Source organism: Odocoileus virginianus, chromosome 3 (assembly GCF_023699985.2).
Source record: "Odocoileus virginianus isolate 20LAN1187 ecotype Illinois chromosome 3, Ovbor_1.2, whole genome shotgun sequence".
Classification (NCBI taxonomy): Eukaryota; Metazoa; Chordata; class Mammalia; order Artiodactyla; family Cervidae; genus Odocoileus; species Odocoileus virginianus.
In genome coordinates this window covers 4,994,764-5,016,664 of record NC_069676.1, presented here as the reverse complement: position 1 = coordinate 5,016,664, position 21,901 = coordinate 4,994,764, and the positions used below count along the sequence as shown (strand labels likewise).

The window sequence follows — 21,901 nt, the reverse complement described above, 5'->3', positions numbered from 1 at the left end:
CCTGAGGCGTGTCACTTCTGTACCCCTCTGTTTCTGCTCCAGACCTGCCTGTGGCTCCCCTTGCATTCATGGGAAACCCATCCTTCTCACTCGACCCACAAGCCCCCATGTGGCCCCTGCAATTCCCCACCCTCCTACCTCACATCTACCCCCCCATTCACTCTCCTCCAATCCATCCACCTTGCGTTCTTCCTGGAACCAGCCAAGTCCATTCCCACCTCAGGGCCTTTGCATGTGTTGTGCCTGCTGCTCGGTATTCTTTTTCATCCAGCTTTTTGCACGGCTTGGCCCTTGTTTCCTTCAGATCTTGGTGCACCATAACTTCCCTGACCCCTCCTTGCCCCTAGCATTTTCTATTTTTTCCTATTCCATGTTTTTCCCTTATCCATACTTTCTGACAGTTTTGTTGTTGTGCTAACCAGTGGTCCATGGGGGCTGGACCGTGTGGTCTGTTTTGCCCATGTCTGCATCTCTGCTCAGGGATGGCACTCAGGCTATTATGGAGTGATGTTGAAAACAGAAATTCTGGGGAATTGGTGAAGATGACAGTCAGATGCTCCTGGTTTAAACAAAATGGAGATTTAGCTTTTCCTCTGGAGGGAGGCCACCCAGAACTGGTGGAGCAATGTCATGAACTCTTTGGGGACTCTGCAACTGGCATCATAGTTGTGCCATTGTCATCATGTGAGTTTTACCTCGTGGTCCAAAGTGGTTGCGTATGCTCCAGCCATCATGTCCATGTTGCACCCACTGGAATTTGATGCTCTCTTCATCTGAAATCCTGTGAAAACCCCATCTGATCACATTTTAGTCTGAAATGTAGACCTTCCTTCCTCCCTGCCTGCCTTTCTGTCTTTCCTCCATCCCTCCCTTTCTTCCTTCCATTGCCAAACACTGAGGACTGCTTTGTGCCAGGCAGTGGAAAAACAGGTGAAGGGGTAAGGAGACCCAACTATTTCAGCACAGTCCTCTGCTGTAGCCAGGTAAAGCAGGATCCCAAGGGACATGTCCCACCTGCCTACAGCAGAACAGTGGCGCCCCTAGCACGGACCCCAGGACTGGAGGTGTCAGTCCAGTTCTGTCTTCCCAACCTGGGGCTGGACTAGGCCTGAATCCTTTTGGGCCCCAGAATCACCCCGTGTGGGTACAGATGAGGGAACAGGTACATGATTTAGATGCCCTATCCCTGCCTTCTCCCCGCTTCCCTGCCCTCCCAACACTAACCGTTGCTCTCATGTGCTGCCAGATGTCTGCCCTTCATCCACCCTCCAAGTCCAGCTAGGTCTTTTTTCTCCACCCGCACCCTGGGGCAGCCCCTACAGAAACCACCAGTTCTGGGGAACTTGGCCCAGGGGAAGCGAGAGGACGCAGGTGCAGGGTGAGGCAGGCGGGGCAGGGGCAGGGCCGAGTGGGGAGCAGGTATCCCACGCGCACAGACAGGACTGTGCTCTGGCTTTGGATCCCAGGCGGCTGGTCTTGCAGCATTTGGGCCCCTCAGGTCACCTTGCTCCCAGGTGGCCCCTGAGCTGAGGAACCTGGGGCGCTGTGGGGAGCAGAGGGGTGTTAACTTCACTCAGCGGAGCCCAGGAGACGGCAGCAGGATGGGCGGGCGCCCCTCCAGCCCCCTGGACAAACAGCAGCAGCAGCACCTGAAAGGTGAGTGAGGTGGGAAGGAGCCCGATGTTGGCAGGTGGGATTTAGGGCTGGGTTGTCAGCTACACAGGATGTCCTGTTAATGTGAATTCTAGAAAAGCAATGAATACTTATTTTAGTATCAGTATGTCTCAGATTTTGTATGAGGGCATATTTGTGCTGAAAAAAAGTATTCCTTAGTTCCCTGAAATTAAAATTTAATTGGTGCCATGTACTTTTATTTGGTTCAATGTGGTAATCCTACTTGGGGCATGGGTTCAGTTGTGAGGGGGGTGCATGGGGCCAGGAGGGAGGTGCCCCGAACCTGGCCAGACATGGAATGGTCCTCTCAGGCGGGCAGGGACCAATAGGCCCCTCTGTGTGGACCTCACGGACTGAGTCACAGTCCTCCTCGAGACAAAGAAGGGCCAGCGTCCTTCACACTCCGTCCTACGGCTGAGCACTCACTGACACGCGCACTGGGGATGTGGGGGGCTCAGACCAAGAAACAAGGTCAAGTTATCATTACATGGATGGATTCAATAAGCTACTCTGCGGAGTGTTGAACTTTTTTTCTGTAGTGGCTTAAGCAAGATATTTATTCTGTGTCTTATAAAGGGTTAGAATCCCTGAAGAAGGAAATGGCAATGCCTGGGAAATCCCATGGACAGAGGAGCCTGGCGGGCTCCAGTCCACAGGATTGCAAAAGAGTTGAACGTGACTGACTGACTAAACAACCACGACATAGAGGGGAACAGTGGGAGGCAGGCTGATAAAAGACAACCCATGTTCTCCATCTCATGATTCTACCATGCGTGGCGTCTGTGCCTGAGGTCACCGCCTGACCCAGAATTGCTGCTCAAGCTCCAGTCATTACATCCACATTCCAGTCTGCTCGATGGATGTGTTGTAGACACAGTCAAGTGCACACATCTTAGAACAGCTTAAAGAGCTTTAACACTTGTGTAATCACCTCCTAGATCAGGCTACAGGACACATTCATCACCCCCAGAAAGTTCCCTTATGCTGGGTGAGGTGTTTAAAGATTTTGATAGTCTCCTCAGGTAAGGGACACAAGGAAATTTTCAGATGCAATGATCTGTTCTTTACCTGTGATAATTTCACAGGCGTGTACATGTGTCAGACTCATTAACGTCTGTGATTTATACAATTAAGGTGTGTTGTACATCGGTTATAAATTAAGCCTGAGTCCCTTAACTCCCCTGCCCCCCACCATCCCCTCTGTGGATAAAAGCAGATAGTGAAGGGTTAAGGATGAACGGAATTGGAGCCTGTCTTTCAGGGAAGCTTTGGAGTGTGGGTAGGAATCCATAAGTAGCTTCTCTGCCTGTTTGGCCTCCACTCCGGCAGGTTGAGAGGACTTGACTCAGCTACCTCCCCATCCTCTTGTCCCTGCAGGCCAGGTGGACACCCTGCTGAGGAACTTCTTGCCTTGCTACCGTGGGCAGCTGGCGGCCTCAGTCCTGCAGCAAATCTCCAGAGAGCTGGGCCCCCAGGAGCCAGCAAGATGCCAACTACTGCAGAACAAAGTGGGTGCTACAAGGAGGGAGGGAGTGCAGAGCAGGCAAGGCTGGGAGGCTGTTTGTTTGAGGGGGCCTCTTCACATCCTTGCCCGTGCAGGAGCCATGACCTAGGGTGACTATTAATTCATTCTTGGAATGCAGTAGTGACATTTGCAGCCACATGGATGAAGCCACTAGATTAAGCTAGACTTACAGAGTGAAGTAAGTCAGAGAAGGAGAAATATCGTATGACATCCCTTGTATGTGGAATCTAAAAAGAAATGATACAAATGAACTTACAAAACAGAAAGAGACTCATAGACTTAGAGAAGGAACTTACGGTTGCCAGGGGGAAAGGATGGGGGGAAAGGATAGTTGGGGAGCTTGGGATAACAGGTTCACACTGCTTTATTTAAAATGGAAAACCAACAAGGGCCTGCTATATAACACAGGGAACTCTGCTCAATGTTATGTGGCAGACTGGATGGGACAGGAGTTTGGGGCCAGAAAGGATACAAATAAGGGAAAAAAGATTCATCCTTTGAACAAACATTCACCCAGCATCAACTGCCTGCCACATCCCTGGTTGGATGCTGGGGTGCAGGGTGGTGTTAAGTTGCTTCAGTTATGTCCGACTCTTTGCGACCCCATGAACTGTAACCCACCAGGCCCCTCTGTCCATGGGATTCTCCAGGCAAGAATACTGGCGTGGGTTGCCATGCTCTCCTTTAGGCATCTTCCCAGCCCAGGGATCGAACCCACATCCCTTATGTCTCCCGCGTTGGCAGTCAGGTTCTTCACCACTAGTGCCACCTGGGAAGCCCACCAGGGATGCTGAGGACATGGTAGGAACTGAGAGAGATTTCCCTCTGCCCTCTGGGGCTCACAGTCTAATTGGGAGAAACGACAAGTTAGTTATCAAGCTAACGTATCATGATGCAGGATAGCCCCTGATAGGTGCTAGGAAGACAAAATGAAAGGTGGTGTTGAGGGTGGGAAGCTGGGGTGTAGGAAGGCCCTTCTGAGCTGAGATGTAAAGGCTGAGACAGAGCCAGAGCATTCTGGAGCCCACATCGGAAGGTCATTTTGTGAGAGGGCACAGTCAATACAGAAGCCCTGAAGTTGGAAAAGGTGTGGCCTGGCTGAGTGTAGTTCCCAAAGGTGCAGCATGCCTGATGGACCCCCGGCCTTTTCACATGCCATCCTCCCTACTCCATCCCATCCTTTGGCTGCCACTTCTTCCAAGAAGCCTTCCTTGATTACCATCACCCTTGCCTGAGTGGGGCCCCTCCTCTGGAATCCCCGTCCGTCTGCTTCTCCAGCGCAGCTCCAGGGTCACAGGGCTGCCTCCTCCACTTGTCTGCTTTGTAAGGGCAGGGTTCAAGTCTTACTTCCCCTTCCCCCTCACTCCTTGTGCCCATGGGGGTGCCTGCACCCAGGAGGGGCTCAGGAAGAGTGTGCCAATGGAACAGAAGAGCCTGGAGCTGACCATTCTCAGCTCCAAACGTCTTCTGAGCTGGACGATGGTGCCCAGGATCTCCACGTACCCTGCCCAGCTCACCCCATCTTCCCCAGCCTCAGAAGATGAGTCTTTGACCATTGAGGAAACCAAGGCACAGAGAGGTGAAGTGACCTGCCTGAGGTCACACTGCCAGCAGGAGGCAGAGGCGAGATTGGAACCCAGAGCCCACAGTCCTCATGACACTGGGTCATCTGTCCCAGCCAGGGCTCTGAGAGCCTGGACACCCCATCTCCTGGCTGTGTCTGCCCTGCGATCGGGGCTCCCTGGTTCTGTGGACGCAGACCCCACTCCCACCTGGGATGCCACCTGTCCCGCTTGGGCACCACGGGGCCTGGGTGTTGCCCCCACCTGCGCCTTCCACCACCTGCTGGTCCCAGCCACCTGGCCAGGGCACAGCTGATGCTGGGGTTCAAGCGGCACGGAGGGATTTCCTCTCACTTCAGTTGGAACATTTTCTTTAGCATTTATTTTTATCTATTTGCATTAGGTGTATCATTTCCATAATAACATTTTTAAGAATATTGCTGTGAAAAATGTCAGACCTAGGAAGAGGGATGGAGAATCCTTTAACAAACATCTTAGTTCCCACTACTCTACCAAAGAATCAAAACATCACAAATGCTGGTCATTTAGTCATCAAATATTTACCAAATGCCAACTATGCACCAGGCATCACACTGGGGCTCAGTCGTGGGGCAACACAATTCAGGTGGACAGGTAGTGAGATGAGCAATAAAGAAAACGAAACAAGTTAATGTCCCATCCTGCCTGAGGGAGGGGTCTGTGGACAGAGGCCTGGCCATTTCTCATAAACTTAAACTAACACCTGTTCCATGATCTAGCAATCCCACCCGTATCAGTTAGCTATGCTGCATAACAATACACTGCAAAATCACTCCTTCAAACAACACACATTTATCTTTAAAAAAAATGTTTTAAAATTTATTTTTGGCTGTACTGGGTCTTCGTTGCAATGTACAGGCTTTCTCTAGTTGCAGCAAGCAAGCAGAGGCTACTCTTAAGTTGCAATGCATGGGCTTCTCATTGCAGTGGCTTTTCTTGTTGCAGGGTTGGGGCTATAGGTGTGCGGGCTCAGTAGTTGTGACTTATGGGTTCCAGAGCGTGTGGGCTCAGAGTTGTGGTGTCCAGGCTTAGCTGCCCCATGGCATGGAACCTTCCCAGACCAGGGGTCAAACCCAGGTCCCCTGCATTGGCAGGCGGATTCTTTACCACTGGACCACCAGGGACGTCCCAACATGCATTTATCGTCTCAGTTACGGTGGGTCAGGAATCTAGATGGAGCTATGCTAGGTCCTTTCTTTCAGTTTCTCACAGGCTGCAACCAAGATGTTGGTCAGGGATGGGGTCTTATCTGAAGCTCAAATGGGGGGGATCCCCTTGCAAGTAAATTGGAGATAACAAAAGTCTCCGCCTCGATTTGTATTTGGAAGTGAATGCTGTGAGCATGTGTGATAAAGAATAAAACATCACAACAGCAGCTCCCAAGCACCTTGTACTTGGGGGCACCCAGGTTACAGCATGAGCTGTCCAGGGGATTCGGACACTGGGACACTGTCAGATGCTTCTGACATCTGCCTGCCCATCCTCCCACAGAAGCTACCCCGAGTCCGTGAGCACCGAGGGCCCCTGACCCAGCTGCGGGGCCACCCACCCCAGTGGCAGCCAACCTTCTGTGTTCTGCGTGGGGATGGCCGCTTGGAGTGGTTCAGCCACAGGGAGGTGAGTGAGTGGCTTATAGTCCATTTACCTCTCCATCCCACCCTCCCCAGTGTGGATTTGTGGTCCAGGTCCCGGCATAGCCCCCCTCCTTTCTTCAGTCAGCAAATATGAATCAAGGTCATCTGTGTGCTTGGCCCTGGATGGGCAACCATCTCCTGCTGTTCCAGGTGGGTAAACTGAGGCCCAGGCCAGTGTAGGGACTCACTTGTGGTCATCAGCAGAGTGAGGTTGAAACCATGCGAGGCCTTTGCATAATCCACTTGCATCCTGCTTCCCAGCTGGGGAATTCTTGTTTCCCTGGGATTCAGTTTTCACCTCTGTGAAATGGGATGATGATGGTCTATGCCACATGGGGCTGTGAGGATTTGATGAGATAGTCCTCATATAGCACTTTGGACTGGCCTAACACACAGTGGGTACTGGGGGAAGGGATGGAGGCAGGGTGGTGGGTTAACCCCAGTTAACCCCAAATCTTCCCCTGATCCTACATTGGAATATAGAAGCCACCGTTTAGACCTGTCCCAAGACAGTTCTTTGGATGCCCTTTGCAGGAATATGAAAATGGGAACCATCCCCTGGGCTCCACTACCCTGACGGGGTACACAGTCCTGACTTCCCAACGTGAATATCTCCGCCTGTTGGATGCTCTCTGCCCAGACTCCTCAAGTAAGGCTCCTGGGGACTCCAAGAGCTGGTTTCTCTACTTTTGCACTGCTGATGCTGGAGCCAGATCATTGTTTTTGCAGTGAGGGATGCCCTGGGCACCACGGGATGTTAAGTAGTATCCCTGGCCTCCACCCAGCAGATGACAATAGCACGCTGCACCCCACATGTGACAACCGAATATAACTCCAGACATTGCCAAGTGTCCTTAGGGGCAGCATTGCCTCTGGGTGAGCATTTTGTCTCTTGGAAGAGAAACATCCACTCTTGTCAGGGTGCAGGAGTTAGGTCACTAAACCAGAATCAAAGCAGCAAAGGGTAAAAATGATAAAAATCTGGTGTCAACAACATATGGAGAGATGGACAGTGGTGGGCAGGAAAACTGTACAGACTTGTTAAGAATCTAATTGTTCGGTTTAGTGTTTCCAGGGGGGTTCTCCTTCCCTCCTTCCTGTCTTTACTCCCTCCCTCCATCCTCCTCCTCTTCCTGCCCCTCCAACCTCTCTTCCCCTCACCTCCCCTTCCTCCCCACTCCTCCTCCCTCTGAATAGGGTAAGGAGCAACGTAAGTGGCTGGCATGAATCTGACTGAGGACCTGCATCATATCATTGACTCTGCCCAGGAGGCAGTCCCATTACTAATCACCCCATTTCGTAGAAGGGGACACTGTGGCTGAGGACTACCATACCGTAAGGGATAGAGCCAGAATTACACCTTTGCTTCACTGCAGAGCTATTCTGCTGCTTAATGATGCAAAGATGTAGCAACAAAAACTGTCTGCAAAATGTTGATGATGTTGAAAACACGGGAGTCCACCCAAATACTCATCCTTTGGGGTTGCTTAAATAAACTACGGCCTCACCCTTAGGAAGGAAATCTGTGCAGCCTCTGAAGGTATCCCAGACATACACAGGAGCCAAAAGGCCAGCTATACATCAGAAAACTCCACCCTGTTAAAAAATGCATCCCAGAAAAGGGAACCCTCTTACACTGTTGGTGGGAACGCAAATTAGTACAGCCACTATGGAAAACAGTGTGGAGATTCCTTAAAAAGCTGGAAATAGATCTGCCATATGACCCAGCAATACCACTTCTAGGCATACACACTGAGGAAACCAGATCTGAAAGAGACACGTGCACCCCAATGTTCATCGCAGCACTGTTTATAATAGCCAGGTCATGGAAGCAACCTAGATGCCCATCAGCAGACGAATGGATGAGGAAGCTGTGGTACATATACACCATGGAATATTACTCAGCCATCAAAAGAATTCATTTGAATCAGTTCTAATGAGATGGGTGAAACTGGAACCCATTATACAGAGCGAAGTAAGCCAGAAAGATAAAGACCATTACAGTATACTAACACATATATATGGAATTTAGAAAGATGGTAACGATAACCTTATATGCAAAAAAAGAAAAAGAGACTCAGATGTATAGAACAGACTTGTGGACTCTGTGGGAGAAGGCGAGGGCGGGATGTTTCAAGAGAACAGCATCGAAACATGTATATCTAGGGTGAAACAGATCACCAGCCCAGGTTGGATGCATGAGACAAGTGCTCAGGCCTGGTGCACTGGGAAGACCCAGAGGGATGGGGTGGAGAGGGAGGTGGGAGGGGGGACTGGGATGGGGAATACATGTAAATCCATGGCTAATTCATTTCAATGTATGACAAAAACCACTGCAATGTTGTAAAGTAATTAGCCTACAACAAATAAAAATAAATGGAAGAAAAAAAAAATGCATCCCATACAGCTTTGTGCAGATTTAAAAATCTGGGGTAATGTCCCCCAAACTGTTAGCAGTTATCATTTCTGGAGGCTGCGATTAAAGGGATGCATGATGAGGAATGTCCACTTCTTTCTGCATTATTGTATTTTACTGCAGTGTGTATATATCACTCTGGAAATTTGAACAAAACACTTAAGGACTTATGAGATCCCAATTTAATTAATTTGGGGCTTTCCTGGTGTCTCTGTCTGTAAAGAATGCCTGCAGTGCAAGAGACCACAGGCAGCCTAGGAGACCTGGGTTTGATCCCTGGGTAGGGAATATCCCCTAGAGAAGGAAATGGCAACCCACTCCAGTATTCTTGCCTGGAAAATTCCATGCACAGAGGAACCTGGTGGGCTACAGTCCATGGGGTCACAAGAATCAGACACAATTTAGCAACTAAACCACCACTCATTTTTGTCCTCCCAACAGTTCTATGTCATTGGTATCACTTTTTAGCCCATTTTACAGATAAGAAAACTGAGGGTTTTTTAGGGTGATGAAAATCTGTGCAAAGAGATAGAAAATGGTTTGGCCAGGTATGAATCTGGGCCTAGCTCCAGCTCCCTCCAGCAAGCAGGGCTCAGATCACATGCAGTTCAGACAGTTGTTGGTGGCTGCCCAGGCCGCCGTGTTGAGGAGAATGCTGAGATGGATTATTCATATATGCCCTGGGCACACCTCCTCCTGGAACTGAGCTGAAATCGGGATCTTCTAAGCATTTCAGTATTCTTGCAAAAATTCCATGGACAGAGGAATCTGGTGGACTACAGCCCACGGGGTCGCAAAGAGTCGGACATGACTTGAGCAACTGAGCTCACACAAGCATTTCATGGTGAATGAAGGGAATGAATGAATGAAGACGCGAGCTTCTCTGTCTGCTTTCAGGAGACCATACACAGGAAGAGCCTGATCCCCTCTTGGAGATGCCAGTTAGCTCCCCCCTGTTCCTGCAGCATCCCTTCCGCAAGCACCTCTGCTTCTCTGCAGCCACAGGGGAGGCGCAGCGTGCTTGGAGACTAGCCCTGCAAGGTGGCATCCGGCTTCGAGGCACAGGTGGGTCCTGGCAAAGGGCAGGCAGTAGTGGGGTGCAGAATCTGGGGTCAGATGGCTCTGCTCCTGCTGGCTGTGGAATCCTCTCCAAGCCTCGGTTTCCTTATCTATAAAATGGATTGTGGGGAAGGACAGAGGGGAAACAGGCAATAATGCATGGCCAGGGCTGTGATGAGGGCACAGGCCTGTGGGAGCTTAGCCTGGGGATCAGGGAGAGGAAGTCAAAGCTGGAGTCTCAAAAAGACGAGGGACCAGCCAGGTCAAGAAGAGGAACAGAATTGACACATACAGTTGGGCAGGTTGTTGACTGAACAAATGTACCTAACTGGAGAGGCAATTGGAGACTGCCTCGGGACTGGGTGGTGACTGCCTGTAGGGGCTGTCTTTTCCTAAATGGCATTGGCATCCACAGGAAATTAAGCCAACTGCAGGAGATAGTGGAGGACAGAGGAATCTGGCATGCTACAGTTCACGAGGTCACAAAGAATCAGACACGACTGAGCACCTGAACAAGAAAACATAAAGCTCGCTTATGGGCTGGTGATGGTCTTAGGGAGGTGTGCTTCCTGCGGAGGGCAATTCTTTGTGCAAAGGACTGGAAGTGGTTGACCCAGCTGTTTGAACCTGGCGAGGAGGTGGAGGGCTTCCTCCTGAAGTGATGGGGAGCCAGGCAGCCTGAGGAGAGCAGGGGAGGGATGGGTGGAACTCAGGAGTCGCCCCCTCAGTCCTGCAGCGAAGTCAAGCGCCGGCAGCCCGTGCCTTCCTAGATGCCATACGGCTCTACCGGCAACAACACGGCCAATTTGGCAACGATGACGCGACCCTAGGCTCCGACGCTGAGGTCAGTGCCACACCAGGCCGCACCTGGGACCCCCAGGACTCCTCTCGGCCCACCGAAGCACCCACGGTCACCGCTCCTCCAGGTGCTGACCTCGGTACTGATGCGGGAGCTGCTGCCAGAGCTGCGAGCCCAGACTCTGCCCGGCCTGCGAGGAGCCGGCCGCGCCCGGGCCTGGGCCTGGACCAAGGTAGGCGCAGGGTCGAGGAGGTGGAGTAGGGACGGGGGGAGGCCAGGAGGGGCAGGAGTCGGACTTGAGTGCCCAGTTTCTCTGCGCGTCTCTCTGTGCCTGTCTGTCCCTCCGTCCCTCTCATCCCCGCCCCGTCTCGGCTGTCTACCGCGCCCCTGACCCTTGTGGGGTCCCCTCGCTGGTCTGAGCAGCTCCTGGATGCCGTCCACGCTGCAGTCCTGGCTGGGGCCTCCGCGGGGCTCCGCGCCTTCCAGCCCGAAAAGGACGAGCTGCTCGCGTCCCTGGAGAGGACAATCCGCCCAGACGCGGATCAGATGCTGCGGCTGAGGGCGCGCGTGGCTTCAAGGCTGAAGGGTGCGGTTCGGGGGCGTGGCCTAGAAGGGCGTGGCTTGAGTGGGAGGGGAGGGGCTGGGAGCCCTAGAGAAAGAAGGGAAACTGGTTGGGTGTAAGCGGTGGGGGCCGATGGTCTGGAACCCGGAGACCTAGCAGGGGCAGGGCCAGAAAAGGAAAGGGCGGGGCCGAAGTGGGAGAATGGACGTGGTTTTGAGGTTTAGGATGAGGGTGGGGCGAGACTAGGGCCGAGTCAAAGGAAGGGCGGGGCCACGGGAAGGGGGAGAGCCAGGGATGCAGAGGGTGAGACTCCAGACCCTGACTCGGTGGGGAGAGGAGCCGAACCTTTGGCAGTAGCGGGTCTGACCCGGGTTGGGGGTTGTCCGGTCAGACAGCGGAGATGGCAAAGAGAACTGGGTTGGAATCCGGACTCAGCTCCCAGTGAGCGACTTTTGAGCTGACCCTCATCGCACTTGAAGCCTCAGTTTTCTCATTTGTAAAATAGGGTAGAGGAGGATGCTCAGAGTCTGCGCTCCCATCTTCCTCACACTGTTTGAGCAAATGGTCGCACACCTCCCCCCTTCCCTATCCCATTTGCTGAGCACCTAGAGGAGATCCAGGCCACTGTCTTCCACTCGCAGCCGAGGTCCAGAGCCCCCTGGAGTCGTGCCTGTGCGGGAAGGTGGACGCACAGCTGCCCCGGATCACGCAGACGCTGCTGAGCACTGTGGAAGCTGAACTCGCGGCGGTGCGGACCCTCCTAACCCAGGGCATGGACCGCCTGTTCCGCCTCCTGCGTGGGAGCTCCTCCAGCACCCAGCTGCGGAAGGAGGTGAGTTCCAGGGGCTCTGGGTTCATCGGCCTATGGGCAGTGTCTTAACTTTATGGAAGAGTCACGTGAACCTTGCATCTTTCTTGTTTGAAAATCATCTTTTGAAAATCTCCAAACTTTCACTTTCTTCTAGGCTGCATTTTACTTAGGGTGGGCCACGATGGGCGGGGAGGAGTAAGAGGACAAGATTAGCGATTTAGTAACATTGATCTGGAGTCACCTTACCTGAAAACTCTTCCTCTTCCCATTCACTTGTTTGGCCACAGCCCACCCCATCTCCTGAGAGAATTCTGCTCTATGCAGGTCAGCTCAGTTCTGATATGAAATGAGAGCGTACTATATGCTAAGAAACATTCAACTCATTAAGTGTCTGTTGACCTTTAAAATGAAAAAGCCAGTTATTTTACCAACAAAACACTTTAGGGAGAGAGAGACAGCCTCCACATTGCAATTTGGGACAGGCAAGCTAGGGCAAAACCATAGGCATGTCTAAAAAAGGGGAGGAACATTATAGAGAAAAAGGAGAAAGTTGGGAGGGGTGACTTTGAAGGAAAGCAGTAGTTCAGGATGGTGACACTTTCTCATTGGCTGAATGGTGGTAGTTTCTCACTGGTTGAGGCTGTTGCTGGATAAGGAGGAAATCCTCCTGTGGGAGTGGTAAAGCCGTAATTTTCTTTTCCCTGTTTGGAGTCTGCAGAGGGCAAGGAGTGGCAGTGCGTGAGAGCTCTCCCTTTAGGGCTTAATGGCTTCATTTTATTTATTTATTTGGCCCAGCCACTCGACTTGTGGGATCATAGTTCCCTAACCAGGGACTGAACCTGGGCCGTGGCAGTGAAAGTGCCAAATCCCAACCACTAGACTGCCAGGGAACTCCCACGACTTAAATTTTAAATGAGGTTTCCAATACTCTTGACTGGAGAATCCTATTGACAGAGGAGCCTGGTGGGCTACAGTCCACAGGGTCTCAAAGAGTCAGGCACAACTGAGTGACTAACACTAACACTCCCTTTAGTAATCTTCACATCTCCATTTCATAATCACCTCCTCCAGAAATTTTCCCTAGCCCTTTCTGTAGCTGCAGCTGCTTATGCTTCCCTCCTCATATGAGCATTTACGCATCACTATAGTTGTTTGTTTAAACTCCTGTCTCCTCCAACTTCTGCGTGAGCAATTTGAGGGAAAATACCACTTTGGATTATTCCACTTCTGCAGCCTCAGGATCCAGCACAAAGAGAACATCAGGTGATGGCATTGGTGGGACGAGGGCTGGGCATGCCCATTTCCCCTCAGTCTCGCCATCACCACATTATCATTTTTTTTCTTTTTTTTAAATTTTATTTATTTATTTATTTTTTTCATCTATTTTTATTAGTTGGAGGCTAATTACTTTACAATATTGTAATGGTTTTTGCCATGCATTGACATGAATCAGCCATGGATTTACATGTGTTCCCCTCATTTTTTTCAAGTTTCACCATTTTATGTCCATCACAACATACCTCACCTTTATTGTGGGACTTTTTTTTTTTTTGGTGACAACTGAGTTGGGATGTGTTTCCAGTTGTGTTTCTCCTTCAGTGAATGGGCTCTATGGCCCTTGGCTCTGCTTTTCCACTGGTGGTGTTTTTCTCACCTGACTGTCATTGGAATGCAGGTGTACTCATTTGGGGAGATGCCATGGGACCCAGAGCTGATGCAGATTTGCTACCGAGAGGCCAAGAGGAGCCGGGGGCAGCTGGGGCAGCTGGCAGCACCGTTTGGCTTCTTTGGAACACAGAGCCTAGTGTTTGGGGCCCAGGATCTGGCGCAGCAGGTAAGGGTTGGTGGGAGGCTGGGAGGAGACGAGGCAAGGATGGCAGCCCCTACCTAACAGGTGCTACGTGTGTGCTGGGGAGACCACAATGACCCAGCCAGACCTGAGCCTCCCTGGCCAGGCTCCCAGTGTCACGCAGACATGAACTCATGAGCAGGCAGTAACCACATCTGATGGACAGGGCTGTGATGGGGGCACCCAGGGTGCTATGAGAACCCTGAGGGGGCACCTGATCCATCTCCAGGGTGGGGAGATTTTCCAGGAGGAGAGGACTGCCAGGCTGGGGCAGCCATGGGAGGAATGGGAATAGGGTATGTCCTGGGTGTAATGAACAGTGTGGCTAAGCCCTGGGAGGTGAGAGAGCTTGTCCACCTTTGGGAAAGTAAAGCAACTTAGAGACATTGGGTTGTAGATTTCAAGAGCGGGCAATGATGTGAGAGATATGACAGAGAGGTGGGGAGGCAGATGAATCAGGGCCTTGAGTAATGGGGCTGCAGGGGCTGGGTTCTTTTCCAGGGCAATGGGAACTACAGCAAGTGTGTGAGTGGGATAGGGCACGAGCAAATTCAAAGGTTTTTAGAAAGCCCTGCCTGCCATGGGGAGCAGTGGCTGTTGGTGGCAGGAATGGAAGCAAGGAGGTCTGAACCAGAGCAGGTTGGTGGAGAGAAGCCAGGGGTTTTGAAGGCCAAGGGGGTGGGACCTGCTAATGGACATGGTGAGTGAGAGAGACAGAGCTTGAGAAGACCCAGTACTGCCTGGCCCGGTTGTTCGGTCTGCGTACTGCACAAGAGGGCTCAGTCATGGAGCCTGGACTCTGGACAACTCTCTGCTCCCCATGCTGGGCCTCCTGGCACTGACTGGATGAGGCCCAGGTCCTGAGAGGAAGAGAGTGCTATATTTGTCTTTTTTTTAATTGTATTTTTAAATATTTATTTATTTGGCTGTTCCCAATCTTAGTTGTGGACGCAGAATCCTTAGTTGCAGCACATGGGAATCTTCAGTTGTGCCATGCGAACTCTTACTTGCATCATGTGAGACCTGGTTTCCTGATCAGGGATCAAACCAGGCCTCCTCATGGGAGCTCAGAGTCAGCCACTGAACCACCAAGGACGTCTCAAGGGTACTGCATCTTGAGACAAGAAGGAGCCTGGGGCGAGGTAGCTGGTCAGGGCAGGCTGGATACTGAGAAAGGTTCAACTGAGCAGGCGCAGGGCCCAGAAAGAGCATGGATTTCCAAGGCTCATCTCAGCATCTCCTCCCACAGCTCATGGCTGATGCCGTGACCACCTTCCTACAGCTGGCTGATCAGTGTCTGACCACGACTCTGGACTGCAACCAGGCCACCCAGCAGCTGGAGAAAGTCAGGGGGCGCGTGCTGAAGGTGAGGTCTGCGAGGAGGGCGTGGCAATGGGCCTGACTGTTCAGGTGGTTGGGGGACCAGCTGCTGTGTGTGTCCTGCAGAAATTCCAGTCGGATAGCAGCTCGGCGCGGAGGAGGTTCATCCACGGCTGGCTGCTCTGCATCTTCTTGCCCTTCGTGTTGAGCCAGCTGGAGCCGAGCTGCAAAGCGGTGAGCTGATGGGGGACAGGCCCTACAGAATAACCAAGCATCATAGAACCACCTTGATGCGTAAAGACTTTTGTCCCCTGAGCCCCAAGGCTGGGTCAGATGGCTCTTCTGGGCTCCCATAATGTCCTCTGCTTCTCCCATGACGGTGCTCGATGTCTGCCATTTGAGAGTTGGCATGGGGTCCCAGGTATCACATATCAGCAGGTGATAGAGGCTTCAGAGAAAGGAGGAAGCAGGGAGGACTGTGCGTGGGGGAAGGGTTCTGAGTGGTTAGGGAGGGTCTCTTTGAGAAGATGATGCTTGAGAAGCAGTGAACTAAAGGCATGAGACATATGCAGGGGAAGGGTGTTCTTTGCCATGTGCATAGGCCCTGAGGTAGATCCATTTCTGGTATGTCGGAAAACAGTGAAAAGGCGAGTGTGGCCGGAGCTTGGCGAGCAAGGAGGTAGGAAGTAGACAAGGAAAGAGGTCCCAGGCACCTGGCTACAAACGGCTTAGGGGCACTGGAAAGTGGTCTGCAGCAGGGGTCAGGCAGGCAGTGGCTGTGAGGGGACCCAGCAGGAACACCTATACTGTTCCCACTGAGGTGTGATGTGCTTTATTTCACCAATCCCCACAACAACCAAGGGAATAATGAGTCAAGGAGCCCATTTTAAAGATGAGGAGACTGAGGCCCAAATTTACCTGGCTAATCAATGGACATGAGTTTGAGTAAACTCTGGGAGTTGGTGATGGACAGGGAAGCCTGGCGTGCTGCAGTCCATGGGGTCACAAAGAGGCAGACACGACTGAGCGACTGAACTGAACTGAATCAGTGACAAAGCTGGGGAAGGAGCCCATTTTAAAGATGAGGAGACTGAGGCCCAGATTTCCCTGGCTAATCAGTGACAAAGATGGGGCTGGAACCCATGTCACACAGAGCCCACTCCTCTAGCTCAGCCCCTCACCTGCTTCGGTTTCAGGAGCTGCTTAAGTTTGAAGGGGACGTCCTTGCTGTGGGCAGCCCTGCCCTGACTATCGAGGGGATTTACGAGGATGTTGTCCGGGGGTTCCTGCTCCAGAGGATCAATCGAGGTGAGCCCCGCCCCCTACAGCTCAGGGGCGCCTGGTGACTCCTTGCTGGGTCTGCTGAGCCCTACCAGAGTCCCCATTGCCTCTCACTTCCTGTGAGCACTAGCCTTTTGACTCAGGGCCAGGACTGGGAAAGAAGGTATCTGGGGTGGGAGAGCCTATAGGGACAGTGATGGAAGTTCCCTGAAGGAGGGGGCACTGGAGTGGGGCTGTGAGGGATGTGTAGGAGTTCTGAGGCCGAAAGGAGGGAGGGAAAATTTTAAAACTGGGGATACATATTACATTTATTCATTCAGTAACCTCTTCCTGCTTTATTCTGAGCTTGCACTGAGGCCCCAAGTGTACCTGGACTTGGGAGTAGGCCTCTCAGGATTTCCTGGGCTGGGAAGAGGTTCCTGAACGGTGTCTTCTCCCTCCAGCCTTGTTGCTTCCTTCTTGACCCAGTGCCTGTGGCTGCTGAGACATGTGTGCTCACAGGGTGATGAGCAATGTCTCAGGGTCTTTCAGGGAATGCCACAGTTGACATGGAAGGAGAGGGGGCTGGAGGCTGCCAGGGAAGATGTGCAGGGCCTGCATGGCAGGCAGAGGCGTTTAGACATCTCGTGGCAGGCAATAGAGAGCCACGGACAGTGTGTGAGCAGAGGGCCACAGAGGCCAGACTGGAAGCCAGAGAGGAGGCTGAGGACCTGGTCCTGGGAGCAAACGATGGATTGAGCAGGCGCAGAAACCAAGGGGATGGAGCCCAGGCATGAGGAAGAGGCAGAAATCAGAGGCTGCTGTTGGCCTTGGGTGTTACTGGGTACCTGGGAGGGACCACAACCCTGGAAATGGTGTGGATAGACTGGAGAGGTGTCCCAAGGGCCTGGATTTGAAGGACACAAAGAAGAAAGGGGTCTTGCCTGGCAGTCCAGTGGTTAAGAATCTGCCTGCCAGCGTAGGGACACAGGTTCGATCCCCGGTCTGGGAACTAAGATCCCATATGCCTCAGGGCAACTAAGCCCATGCACTGCATCTGCTGAAGCCTGTGTGCCCCAGAGCCTGTGCTCTGAAACAAGAGAATCCACTGCAGTGAGAAGCCTGAGCCCTGCAACTGGGGAGGAGCCCCCACCCGCTGCAACTCTAGAAAAGCCCACGCAGCAACAAAGACCCAGTGCAGCCGAAAATTTAAAAAAAGATAAATAAAACTCAATGCATATATATGTATATGTATTTTTTCTTAAAAAAGAGTAAGAAGGGATGCAGAAAGAGCAGTCAGAGTTAGCAAAATTCTGGGAGCCAGGAAGTAAGGGTGAGAAGAAACTCAGAGAATCTCAGAGGAGAAACTCAGAGATAGCAAAGTTATGGGAGCCAGGAAGTAAGGGTAAGAAGTTTCCTTGTTCTGTGCATGGTCAAACAAAAAGAACGCGTTTATCTTAGAATAGGGGACATTTTAAATGGAAAAAGGCTATCCTGTGGAAACAATTTTTTAGAAAACAAGTTTCTATTCCTAGAGGCTTTACAGGTCATGTGGGTGGGGTATGGTGGGTAGTTGGGGGCGGGGTTTCCATCCTGAATTGATTTGTGATGTCTGTTTGAAGTGCTGTGCTGGAAGGTAGAGTAGGTCGCATTCAGGCTCAGTGAAGGTGTGAAGATTGGCTAGCAATGTCTGCCATGGGTACATGGGACATAGGTTGGTATGAGCCATTCCTTTAGGGTTCCTGGTTGAGATACATCCCCCATCCTTTGCCCTCTTGTGGCCTCTATGGGAAAATTCATGGAAGCCCTGGGATTACGGGGTTTGTCCACATGGGCCCAGGGGTTTCTGTTTTATTTTAGAATTGAAAAAGGCCCTTGGGGCCAGAAACATGTCCTGCATTCTGGATGACTGCTCAGAGGAGCCATGGGACCAGGCAGAAGCAGGTGAGGCCCTCAGAGGCTCTTGGCCCATGCCAGTGAATTGCTGGGGGTCAGGCAGGGGGGTCTCCAGGGGGGTTGTGAGTGTGGGTTCTTGGATGGAGCAGCGTGCACCTTGTCTGTTGACTTGGCCAGGTTGTCCAGGCTCATAGTGAACTAGGGCAATGGGAAGCCACAGAATGTACCTGAGTGATAGTGGTATCCTCTGACATGCATGTGAATTTGTGTCCCATTTCTTCTTGTCAGGACTCTACAGGGCCTCTCCCAGCAGCTACTGGTTCCCAACACTGGTGGGGAAGATAGTGGTGGTGGGAGTTTTGAGTTCACCTTGAACAATACAAGGAACTGATTTCAGGGCTGGGGTAGCCTGGCCTCCTACTATAGGACACTACAGCAAGCTCCTTGTTGGAACAGTAAATGTGTGTAGGGCTGAGGCTGTCACTGCTGGTGGTGTGGGGATCCTGAACTCCAGCCCTAAGATGGAAATGTTTTATGGAGAATTCCCTGAAATTGGACAGAAAATAGCTGGTCTAACTGGAAGCAGACCAATGGGCAAGATGTTTATAATCTGGGTGCTCAGAACCCAGGGTGGATGTAGGGATTCTGGAGTGGCTCACAGCTCCTCAACTTCCTTGGGTATCACTGTTTAGAGAGCTTTGTGAATCCACCCAGCTACGTGGCTCCTACATTCTTTACCCACAGAAACTCTGAGATAATAAATGTAGTTTTCAGTGGCTAACTTTTGGGTCCTTCGTTATGTGACAGTAGCTAACTAATACACATCCCAGCTGATCTGGGACAGCATCTCAGAGTCAATCGGGTTTCTCAGGTAGCTCAGTGGGTAAAGAATCTGCCTGCAATGCAGGAGATGCAGGAGATATGGGTTCAATCCCTGGGTCAGGAAGATCCTCTGGAGGAGCGCATGGCAACTCACTCCAGTATTCATGCCTGGGAAATCCCATGGACAGAGAAGCCTGATAGGCTGTAGTCTGTAGGATTGCAAAGAGTTGGACATGACTGAAGTGACTGAGCTCATGGTAATTTTTCAACAGATTTAAATGTCTACTCGTGGAATTTCTGAGTCAAAACATATATACCATTTCAAGGCTTATCATATGACCCCCACACCTTCACCCACTCCTCTCCGGAAAGGGTGTGCCTTTTAATGAACTCAGAGTCAATTGCTGCAGATAAATTGATGAATATTCACACTCACTGGGATGAATGAAGATTAGACAATTTTTAAATGATTAAAATTATCCTGAAATGTCAGAATATTTGGGGATTTGCAACTAGGATGAGGGATTGTGGATGGGTTTCTTAACCTATTATTCAGTTGCTCAGTCATGACTGATTCTTTGTGACCCCATGGACTGCATCACGCCAGGCTTTCTTGTCCTTCACCATCTCCCAGAGCTTGCTCAAACTCATGTCCATTGAGTCAGTGATGCCATCCAACCATCTCGTCCTCTGTTGTCCCCTTCTCCTCCTGCCTTCAACCTTTCCCAGCATTAATTTAACCAGAATCTAATTGATGATGGGTTTTTGCGTCTGGTCTTTTGCACTGATAGCTAATGCCACTGTGAATGGCCTTTCATGCACTTTTCATGCAAGTGGGTAAATCCCCCCAAGGTGAAATCTCAGGGTTTAGAGCACATATGTTTATCATTTCAGTAGCAGTTTCCAGAGTGCTCTCCATCAGGGTGGTCCCATCTGGTACCCCCTCACCTGGAGGTGGACTATTTCCCCACAGGCTGTCAGCTGACTTGGGATTTCTCAGATCTTCTGGGTGAAAAATGTCTCAGCATCATTTTAATGAACATATCTTATTGGGAATGAGGTGGAGAGTCTTTTCATGTGTTTAGGAGCCTCTCTGTGAAATTCTGTTTTTCTCGGTGGCGCACGTATGTATCTTCTGGGTGCTTTTCCATTTCTATTAAGCTTTTCTCACTAAGCTTCCATTTCCTAGGTATTTATTATATTCCAGGCACTTGTTATGTCCAAATGTTTTGGCATCATTATGATACTTTTCCATTTTACAGATGTAGAAACTGAGGCTCGGAGAGGGACTTGCTCCAGGCAACCAGGCCCCAGCACCGAGGACTAGCCAGTATGCCCACTGCCTCCTCCGGGGACATTCCAGCACTGAAGCTCTGCCCACACTTACCGTCATTCTCAACAGATAAATGTCTACTTGTGGAATTTCGGAGTCAAATATATGTACCATTTCAAGGCTTATTATGACCCCTACACCTCCACCTTATTCCTCTCCAAAAAGGCTGTGGCTTTTATTAACACTTCCACCAACAGTATATGTGCATATTCTCCTTTCCAAACACTGGGACTTTTCATAAAAGAAAGACTGCCAATCTGATAGACACACACAGATTGCATTGTTTTAATTTCTTTGATGACTACATGCATGCATGCTAAGTCACTCAGTTGTGTCTCACTCTTTCTGACCCTTTGGCCTGTAGCCCATCAGGCTCTTCAGTCCATGGGTTTCTCCAGGCAGGAATCCTGGAATGGATTGCCATTTCCTTCTCCAGGGGATCCTCCCAAACCAGGGATGGAACCCTCATCTCTTATGTCTCCTGCAATGGGAGAGGGGTTCTTTACCACTAGCATCACCTAAAAATATCTCTACGGACCATTTATATGTTTCTGTGTTTTTATGTTTTGCTTTGTTTTAGTGAGTCGCCTTTTCAGAGCTTTTACCTACTTTTCTCTTCAGGAGAGTTTATCTTTTTCTTATTGATCTCTAATAACTCTTTATATATTAAGGATATTAACAGTTTTGTGATACAAGCTATAGATTTTTTTTCCCCCTCAGCTTGCTGTGTGCCTTTGGGATTGTTTACTTGCTCCAAATCTTAACTTAGTATCAAGTTTCCCAGCTGACAGTAGAATTTTAATGGTTTCCCCCTGCCTGCCAGAAGTCATCAGTCCACTGGAGGTTGGCAGCTTCTGCACATCACAAGCCTTCCAGCTGCTTCCGGCACCAGTCCCGAGAGGGATTTCCCCAGTGTTTTTCTCAGTTCAGCTTTCAGAGGTAGGACATGCAGACTCCCTGGTTTTCTCCCATTCTGCCCTGGAATGTTCATCCTCCCCCAAGAGAATGAGATTTTCCTTAGCTTTCCCTCCTAAACTTTTGCCTCATGTCCCTTGAGCACATTGAGGACACACAATCTGTGCTCTGAATTTTACCTAACAATATTGAGCCTTGCCCCACCGCTCATGTTAACAGACATCTGAGCATCTTTCTTAAAACAATTTTTTATAATGACAGAAAAGTGATCAGGGAAGCCTGGTGTGCTGCCGTTCATGGGGTCGCAAAGAGTGGGACACGACTTAGCAACTGAACAACAAAAAGTGATTAGAAACACATTAGATTATTGGGAAAAAATTAGATTGTGGGAAAAAAATAGATTATTGAGAAACAATCCCCTTGTA

The 21,901-nt window shown here is 50.7% G+C and overlaps 1 protein-coding gene across 3 annotated transcripts; it reads left to right on the top strand.

The window, feature by feature from the left end:
- Window positions 1-1,511: 1,511 nt before the first annotated feature.
- Window positions 1,512-20,832, top strand: NIBAN3 (niban apoptosis regulator 3). Of its 3 annotated transcripts, none has more exons than XM_070462091.1 (15): window positions 1,512-1,656; window positions 3,052-3,182; window positions 6,292-6,417; window positions 6,969-7,083; window positions 9,751-9,915; window positions 10,638-10,753; window positions 10,836-10,940; window positions 11,132-11,294; window positions 11,912-12,102; window positions 13,757-13,915; window positions 15,180-15,296; window positions 15,377-15,484; window positions 16,447-16,558; window positions 18,371-18,454; window positions 20,491-20,832. In XM_070462091.1, the coding sequence occupies exons 1-15, from the start codon at window positions 1,602-1,604 to the stop codon at window positions 20,553-20,555; spliced, it is 1,812 nt and encodes a 603-aa protein (XP_070318192.1). In that variant the 5' UTR covers window positions 1,512-1,601; the 3' UTR covers window positions 20,556-20,832. The 3 variants fall into 3 exon arrangements, with proteins under 3 accessions (XP_070318192.1, XP_020754464.2, XP_070318198.1); XM_020898805.2 differs by having other exon boundaries at window positions 9,748-9,915; XM_070462097.1 differs by lacking the exon at window positions 18,371-18,454 and having other exon boundaries at window positions 9,748-9,915.
- Window positions 20,833-21,901: the final 1,069 nt, after the last annotated feature.

Coding starts and splice junctions, on each gene's coding strand:
- NIBAN3 (XM_020898805.2), top strand. CDS start 1,602: ATGGGCGGGCGCCCCTCCAGCCCCCTGGACAAACAGCAGCAGCAGCAC. Junction 6,418..6,968: donor AGTGGTTCAGCCACAGGGAG/GTGAGTGAGTGG, acceptor TGCCCTTTGCAG/GAATATGAAAATGGGAACCA. Junction 13,916..15,179: donor CCCAGGATCTGGCGCAGCAG/GTAAGGGTTGGT, acceptor CTCCTCCCACAG/CTCATGGCTGATGCCGTGAC.